Raw genomic sequence first — 8961 nt, 5'->3', positions numbered from 1 at the left:
CTGACGTAGGCCATATTTGATAAACTTGTCGCCAAATTTTTTCATCTTAAAAGCGATATAATCATGGGATACCAATACAAGATTACGCATTGAACTACAAGACTAGGTGTATGGCTCTTTTCAAACGAAATAGCAAGTAGTTTGTTTGGATGGACCAAAGTCTTAGCCTATCCACGTGGTTTGGCCTTAGGATAGCTAAAATATATAGCATTATCGCGCACAACGTGAATAATAGAAATGTGTTTGCTAACGGGCCCAGAAAAACATTCTGTTTGTATAAAGGGCTTGTTTGGATTACGGCCGTGGCTCACCATGAATGCATGTGCACCAATGTCAATTTTTGGCATCTTAAAACTAATCTAGTTGCACTATTCAGAAATCGCATCACTTCATGTGCAAAAGATACGATGTTTTGTCACCACTGACCACTTATTTGAGTGGGGTGGCGGGCTAACCTATTTATCATCCAAATAATGATATCAACCATATGCAATTTTATACCTTTAAAAGGTCGTATACAACATATAGAGGATGTATTTCAGTTTTTTTTAGAGGAACAGGCACAACATGCCCTGCCCCATCTTCAATTAAGACAGGATGTATTTCACAGTCCCCCGAAATTTATAGGGCTGGATAATTACTTGATCATGACACGTCTTAAGTTCCCCATGTTAGTGGTTATTTGGTGAGCTACTAAATTGGTGACTTCACTGTTCTGAGCTAGTTTTGTTCACATTTGTGTTTGGCATGGTTAGCCCGCTATTTCTACTGGTTAAATTTGCTCCGACCAAGTTAGCTTAATTCGGTATGAAATTCTGAATTTCACACGCTTGCTTGCTGACCATTAAACAAGATAGTAGTAGAAAGTAGCAGACTACAAGGACAACAGATTACCGTCTGATCACGAATATGCAGGCTAGTGTTGGTACAAGAAGGCACAGAAAAGTCTGAAATTATCCTCAAAACAGAAGGAAAGTCTGAAATTCTGAAAGTTTTCCAGCGGAAGAGGAAGGACACGTCGGCTCGATTACGCCGCCGTTAATCGCAGCGTGCCTTGGCATAGCGGAATGAGAAATTCCACGGTTGTTTTGTTCGCCCCCAGGACCAGGAGCATCTGCCCGAAACGCACCTCCATCCGAAAGCATATGCCAGCCCGTCTGACGAGTGGGGCCGTACGGGACTCTTCCAGTTCCAGCCCAGAGCCTCGCTCTCCTGTGTCCTGTACTCCTGTCTCCACTCTCCCACCCGGCCTTCTTCTCCATCGCCATCGCCCCCACCCGTCCGGCTATCCGCCTCACCATTCTCGGGCCCCTCGGCCGCCTCGTTAAACCCTCCGCGCGAACCGGGGCGGAACTAATCCAAACCCTACCCACGTGACCCCGCATCCCGTACCCCTCGCGCAAGCCGCGCCATGTCCCGCGTCGCGAGGTCGCGCCTCCTCCCCAGGATCTCCGCGCTCTCCTTCTGCACCGCCTCCCCTGCAGCCGCCGCCGCTTCCTCCACGCCGCCGGCGGCTGCTGCCGTCGCCGCCGCCTCCGAGGCTTCGTCCACCTCCGGGGACCCATCATCCCAGCAGCCCCCGGTGGCCCGCAAGCCATGGGGCACGCTCAAGGTCGCCGCCTTCGCCGCCGTGTCCGCCGCGGTCGGCGCCACGGGCTACGCCAGCTACGGTACGGCTCCCGATCCCTGCGCCGCGCTGGGTCTGGTGGTTCAGATTCTCAGCTTCGCGGTTTCGCTCCCCCTTTTAGATTCATTGCGTCCTGAGTTCTGTTTTGCGTCCTGTGTCTGTGTGTGATTCGTTGTCTCTTTTTTATTGTGCGTTTTCTGTGTGTAGCTTATTCTCTAGAGGAATTGGATCAGATGACATGGGAGTTCCGGAAGAAATCGAAGCATCCCATTCCTGATGACGTGTCCGGCTTCGAGGTAATTCTGCAACATGTCAAGTTTGGGTACCTGTCGCTAGAGATATTTCGTTAGTCGTACAAAGTCACAAGCAGCAGTGCCTTATGAAGTTATTTATAGGGAATTAGGAAATGTGACCTCTGATTATGGTAGATCTGATTGGTAAGGACTAAGGACTTTCCAATATCATGGTACTATTCAGGTTGTTGAGGTGCCTATTTGGCAGCAAGTTTTGCATTTCTAGGCTAGAAATTTGCATGTGCTGAAATTGCATATGGAGCGCTTCAGTTTTAGTGCATATCCTGCTTCACCACCTGAGATATCACCTGCCATTTTCTCCCACTTATTGTTCCTTCCAAAACTAGTATTACATGATTCCTCCCTTTCGAGGACTTGAACATATAAATATATAATAGGATGATAAAATGTTTAAAGGATGCTCTATGGTATGCTTGCGTTCCGGGTACATAGGAGAACACCTGAGAGTACTGTGCAGTGTTTTAAAGGCGGTAATAGTTTTCACTGTATTTCAACCATATAATAAATGAATTATTTTTCTTCTCTGCAGAAGTTTCAGGCTATGGCTTATTCAGCAGCTATGAAAGGTAGGGACTACTATATACTTCTTTACTGCCTCTGGAATCTTAGCTGCTCCTGACCTGCCACCAGTTAGACCTTCAATTTAACTGCCTGCTTAGATTGTGTACTGGATGCCTTAGATCTTTTTCCCTGGCCCCTTATTACTCAGAATTGTATGCTTTGTTCTTGTAGCTCCTGTTGCTGCTATTGAGCTATACCTGGATGTCAGGAGCCAAATTGAAGATCAAATTCGGGTCAGTAATAAATGGTATAACTTTTTTTCCTCAGTGGATCCATGTTGGATATCGTGAAGAAATGTCCATAAGCATACTGATATATATTTACCATAGGGCTTTAGCGAACCAGTATCAGACAAACTCCTTCCAGATCGTCCTCCTCAAGAACAGCATGTATTGACCCTAGTTCTGGATCTCAACGAGACTCTTGTATACTCAGATTGGAAGGTGAATTTTTGTGTTTCATACAAACTTTTTTAGTTTTGTTACATGACATCTTGTATATGCAATATGAGCCAAAATCTTTTTTTTTTCATTTTGAAAACGTATTGTTAATTTTTCCTGTGGTTTTCTGTCGTGTTCATTTCATATGTTTACCCGCACGATTGAGAGGCTTGGAGACTGCTTGATCAAACTTTTTCTTAAAAAAACATGCATACAGCGTGAGAGAGAGGATGGAGGACATTTAAGAGGCCAGGAGTGGACGCCTTTCTCGAACATCTTGGGAAGTTTTATGAAATTGTTGTGTATTCTGATCAGCTTAGTATGGTAAGTTTATTAGAACTTTCAGTTGTTCACTTGTATCAAATGTGACCTGGATGGAACTTTGTTACATGTGCAGTATGTTGATCCTGTCGTTGATAGGCTGGATCCGAAGGTCAATATTCGGCACAGGCTATCAAGAGTTGCAACTAAGTACGAAAATGGAAAACATTATCGGGTATGTGAGATCTTGCCTGCTATTCTAGTAGCAAAGTGAATTATCGTATATTGATCCTTTTGTAGTACTTAAACATTTTATATCCTTTTGCACGTATTTTAGGATGCCAAATAAAAGAAAATGGAGGGCGTAGTAACATCACAAGTTCCAACATCTTTGAATCTTCTTGTATATATAACTACTTCAAGTCCTATGTTGATAGTTGAATCTTTTCAATGTGCAATATTCCCGTCATGCTAAAGATGGGTTGGGGTTTGACTGTTCTTTGACCACTTTCCGTTGCAAGCCATGAAATTATTTCCGACTAAGATGATATGTCCTGTTTCAGTTGCTAAAATTTATTCTAATTATGTTGCTTAAACTTATCTAAGTGTGCGTGCTCAAAGGGTAAAAGAAGAGCTTCCATTTCTGGAAGGGTAGGGTTGTCAGAACTCAGAAGTCCTGTGTACTTTTATTATGGCTATTTAAAGTAAAAACTGGGGAAGTTTATTCGTAATGATAATCCTAGGTGGTCAAGTAATTTCATTCATTTTGATACAATCTCCAATCCGATTTTCATCAGTTGCTCGTTGTTGATCATCCCCCATTGAGTGCTTTTTCCAGTGGTTATTCATAACTTTATTCATATGTAGTTATTGTACTTACTACATTGTATGAGGCACTGTGTTACTCTGCCATGATTCAAGACCAAACCTTACTTTATTGTGTAACTACTAGGACTTATCGAAGCTGAACAGAAATCCTGCTCAAGTTATTTATATCAGTGCTCATGCTTTGGAGTCAAGTCTGCAGCCTGAAAATTCTGTGCAAATTAAGCCTTGGAAGCTTGAAAATGATGACACTCAACTGCTTGATCTCATTCCATTTCTAGAATGTAAGCCTTGGAAACTTTGACCTTTTGATCCTGTATGGCTTGGTGTTTCCATCTTTTTAGTTTGCTAACCCCTCTCTCTCTTTTTCTGCAATCTTTATAAACCTATGAAATTCTGTAGATGTTGCTATGGCAAGACCTCCTGACATCAGGGCCGTTCTTGCATCCTATCAAGGTAGTGACATTGCTGCCGAGTTTATTGAGCGCTCTAAGGAACACCAAAGGTAAGTGATTATTTACCTATGAGTTCTATCCCCTTTTTTATATTTAATGGATGACATTATGTGCATTTGGCGTACCCAGTAGTTGTAGCTCCTGTGAAAATAAATTGTCGTCATGAGTCATAACTACAACTATCGTCAGTTGATCACAGTTCCTATGAAAGTAGTTTGTGGAAAATATGCCATTGTATTGGGTCTCGCGCTTTTCTTACTTTTGTGCAAACTTTCCTGAGGGAGTATAGAATCACCTGATTTCCTTATTTGAATATAATCACCTCATTCAGTTTTGAGATCTTAATTGTTCGGCAAACCTGTTTGCTGCTGCATGAGACTAAAAGTTGCTGTCTTGTGTCTCAGAAACCATGTTAGATCTACCAATTTCATAAGATCATTGACCATACTGGGACAATTTCATAAGCTCAGTCATTCTGGTATTAGGTTTGAGGGCACCTTTTTGTTATACATTTTAATTGACCAATCATTCTGGTTTTAGTTTCAACGCACCTTTTTGTCATCTCCCAACATGGCAGGAGCCTATTTTTGGTTGATAATTGTATATTTTATTTTGAGAAATTGGTATTTTTGCCCCTTTTGCAGTGCAATTGTGATTATACCCTCGTTTTCCTTATCTTTTTTTATTTTACACTTGCTATTCATAAGTCAACTCAATTTTGCCCCTGTTTTGACTGTTGACTAGTGGTAGAATCGCGTTGGCTTGGGACAAAATCGCGTTGACTTGTGAACAGCAAGGGTAAAATCACAAAGTTAAAGAAAACAAGGGTACAATCACAATTCAATGTAAATTAGGGGCAAGAACACAAATGCCCCCTTTATTTTACAATAAGCATGGGGCAATTTGTAACTTAGTGTGTTTGGTTGTTTGACTGTTCATTGCTGCTAAGCTTTCCTTTTCGAAAAGCTAACAAGATGGATCGTGGGTGTAAGAGCAAGACAGCTTTTTTACTTTTATGGGTCGTGTGTTGATTTTTAAGGTAATTTAACATAGTCAACATTTGTTTCCCCAAGGATTGTAACATGCTGGGTAAATGATATACAAGTAGATCATACTGTGAAGTTTGAACTGAGGAGGTGGTGGTATAGAAAAAAAAATTATGTAACAGGATTCTCATTTTTTTTCTAATTCACTTGGTAGTTCATGGTTCCTTTAGTTGATTTAGAACTTGTATTAATCTTTTAACAATTTCCGACAATGTAACTTTGCAGGCGCATGCAAGAACAAAAGCAATCAGGACGCATATGGCGGCGATGATGACTACATACTTCTATAGACACATCAAACTTTTGGCGCTTCAATCCAAATGAAGTGAATGAATCCATCATCCATGGATTAATATTTGTCAACTTTTGGAGAGATCACCCTTGGCAATTTTTAATAAATGTTTCCATTTTGATGGGTGCCTTACAGTGATATCAATGTAACCTTTTGGGATTTTCTTTTTTTGACTAGAACCTTTTCAGAATTTTGGTATCACCCATGACATGGCGTCTTGGCCAACATTTTGAAAGTATATGTATGGCAGATTCGCTTGCGTTGGTTTTAGATATGCAGAAGCTATTATGATCTGTTCAACAAATCTACTGCACGCATTCTAGGCTGGCCTTCTTCTTTGACTGGTGACAGTGCAATATTTCTGTTGATTGTTGCAATCTTGTGAAATGTACCAGTTGAACTGCAAAAATAATGACTTGTGGATGAGTTCAAACTGTTTCGTGGGTAATTACTATTCTGGGCCTCATTAGATGGTAAATGTCAAATGTGGGTAAGATTCCTTAATGCTAACTTCTCGTAAGTTGATAGGTTCTGTTTTCTACCTTCGTAGGGTGACACGCAAAGATTTAAGTTGCTTTACTTCGACAGGGTAGTTACTATATTTAGCTGAACTCGCATTAATTTTGCTAAATGTTTCGTAATTTGGTCTTCACTAGGTTGAATGAATTCTGACAGACAAGTAGGCAAGACTTAACCAAGCCTTTGTTGTGTATGTTGAAAATGATGTATTTCATGTTATGCTAGAATTTCTAGAAATTCGGACAAAATTCGAAACTTGGTGTTTAGTTCGTTCATACCTCCGTACTATACATATTCAGTTACTGCTAAACACCACCGGTTGTTGTGTGCGCAATAGGTATGATATGATATCTGATAGTATTCTGCGCCCATCTTTTAGTCAGATCTGAGGATGATTTTTTCAGGAAACAAGCACTAGGCTAGGAAAGCACATCAGATCCAAATTCCGTTTTTCCTGGACATCTATCTTTCTCACTTGATATTAAAATGCATTTACGTTGATCCAAGACAGAAGTGATTAGCGCTCGGGGTCACTGTGGCTCTGTTGACTGATGAGCACATCAACAAAGTTAACAAGCAGGAGCGAGTAAAGTAGACCAATCGCGAATTGCAATAGCGGATGAAATTGATGAGTGTCCCCGTGCTATCACAGAAGCAGGTTGACGAAGGGCCCGGACGCCCGGTCTGGAACCGGGGACGGAAACGGTGACGACTGACGAGTTAACCCTCGTATTTATCGTGGACGTGAGAGCGTCGCGTGGCAGACTCCGCGTCCCTCGTTCGCCGCAAAATCCCGGTGGACGTTCGCGCGACCCACCATCTCACACAGGTTGTGGCGTACCAGAGGGTCGCGCTCGCGGCGGACCGTGCGGCACAGCAGCAGCTAAGCTCGTGGCGATGCAGGCGCGCCCACACCCCGCGTGCCTGCCGGGCGGCCGTCCGCTGCCGGGCCTGACAGTGGCGGGCGGCCGGTGCAGGTGCAGCGGCCTCCTCCCCTCGACAGGCCGCATCAGCAGGCGGGCTCCCGCCGGCCGAGGGGTTGCCACCAGCGTTTGCGCCGTCGACGGGGCTTCCGCCGCGGCCGCCGTCGCCGCGGCCGCCGATGCCCCGCTCCCGCCCCAGCAGGTCACGTGGCAGATCGTCGTCGGCGCCGTAGGTGAGTCCATACACATGTTGCCTCGTTTACCCTATCGAGTTTTAGTCGCCTCTCGCCTGTTAGCTCCTCCAGGTCGTGTCTGACCCTGACGCAACCGGCTCGCCGCTGTCCTCTTTTGCAGCTGGAGTGACGCCTTTCGTCGTTGCAGGGATCGAGTTCAGCAAAAGAATCGTATGCGCTGGGCCTGTTTTACCTTGATCACAAACTGAATTTCTGTCAATCTATCGCTGATCATGTATAGAAGAACATTTTAATTACCGTCCTTCAATTGACGATTTTTTTTTTCCCGGATCATTCAGTTCGCGCAAAAGAAATGTGAGGTCTGTGGAGGTTCTGGCCTGGTAATGAAGAAGGACTATTACGTTCGGTGCCAGGGGTGTGGTGCGTGCAATGCTTCAGTGCCACTTTAGCTTCAGCGTCGAAGAACATCTGACAAAGATTTTTGCCGTGTTTCTTCCGTATAGGTGGTTTTCTTCCATGGCAGTCTTGGAGAAGATTCTTCACGGGCTGAACGCGCTGTCGTCTAGCCCCCTGGCCCCTGATCATCGGTACTTTTACTAGCGCTGTTGCTAAAGATGGATATGGGGATATAGGGAAATTTGTGAGATACAAGTTGAGCTACTTTGTGCTTCAAGTGTCTTGTCACTAAACCAAGCAGTATAGGCATGTAGAATTGCTCGTGTATGCCTTCGACTTGCACACAGCCAAATCGGTGCCGTTTGGGATATCTCACTCACGTCCGAGTGCTGCTCAATTTTGCGTTCCGTGCACGGTCAAAGCTTAACCGTGTATGGGATCAGACTGGCAGTGCTCGTCTACTGCGTCACCTGATCTTTCATCGCGTTTTGATCGGACGGTACACAAACACAAGACGCTCCAATGTCCAAGCCGTGACTTCACCAAAGTCAAACTTCGCGAGCCACCGCCCATGGCACGTGTGGTCCCTTGCTCGGCTTCCCAGATCGGCGCCTGTCGCGCGGCCGTTCTCCCCATTCTTCTCCCTTCGACCATCACCATTCTCCCCGCCGTCTCCCCCAAGCCGCGAGGGTTAAATTTACCAACCGGAACTGGTCCGGACCGGTTTGGGTCCGGATCGGTTCCGGTTTGGGGGCAGCTACAAACCGATCCAAATTTTAAATTTAAATTTTAATTCAAAAAAATGAAAAATTTTTTAAAAAAAATTTAAAATTAACTTCAAGTTGCGACGAGTCTAATGGTGTCAATTTTTTTTAAATATTCGTTTATTTATTATACTTTACGGGCATTTGAAGTTAAATAAAAAACGTGCATACAAAAATATACAAATACAATGTAAAATATGTTATACATTATATTAATGTAAAAGTAGTACAAAAGAGGGTTGGAGGGTTTATTTAGACTAAAAACACGTTATATACAAAAATTCAAATTTTAAACTAAAGTTGGTTTTTTTAACGGACCGGTTTCCACTCAAACTGGACCGGTT

At 43.5% G+C, this 8961-nt stretch overlaps 2 protein-coding genes across 2 annotated transcripts; both read left to right on the top strand.

Annotated features, from left to right (window-relative positions):
- The first annotated feature begins 1190 nt into the window (after nucleotides 1-1190).
- On the top strand, nucleotides 1191-6238 carry LOC120708136 (mitochondrial import inner membrane translocase subunit TIM50-like). Its single transcript, XM_039993248.1, has 10 exons — nucleotides 1191-1670; nucleotides 1835-1923; nucleotides 2471-2507; nucleotides 2674-2735; nucleotides 2832-2945; nucleotides 3160-3266; nucleotides 3363-3438; nucleotides 4156-4312; nucleotides 4431-4533; nucleotides 5755-6238. The coding sequence occupies exons 1-10, from the start codon at nucleotides 1412-1414 to the stop codon at nucleotides 5798-5800; spliced, it is 1050 nt and encodes a 349-aa protein (XP_039849182.1). The 5' UTR covers nucleotides 1191-1411; the 3' UTR covers nucleotides 5801-6238.
- An 878-nt stretch (nucleotides 6239-7116) lies between these two features.
- LOC120708135 lies at nucleotides 7117-8228 on the top strand. Its single transcript, XM_039993247.1, has 4 exons — nucleotides 7117-7496; nucleotides 7618-7667; nucleotides 7796-7877; nucleotides 7961-8228. The coding sequence occupies exons 1-4, from the start codon at nucleotides 7238-7240 to the stop codon at nucleotides 8005-8007; spliced, it is 438 nt and encodes a 145-aa protein (XP_039849181.1). The 5' UTR covers nucleotides 7117-7237; the 3' UTR covers nucleotides 8008-8228.
- The last annotated feature ends 733 nt before the right edge of the window (nucleotides 8229-8961 follow it).

Source organism: Panicum virgatum, chromosome 5K (assembly GCF_016808335.1).
Source record: "Panicum virgatum strain AP13 chromosome 5K, P.virgatum_v5, whole genome shotgun sequence".
Classification (NCBI taxonomy): domain Eukaryota; kingdom Viridiplantae; phylum Streptophyta; class Magnoliopsida; order Poales; family Poaceae; genus Panicum; species Panicum virgatum.
This window is presented reverse-complemented; position numbering and strand designations above follow the sequence as displayed.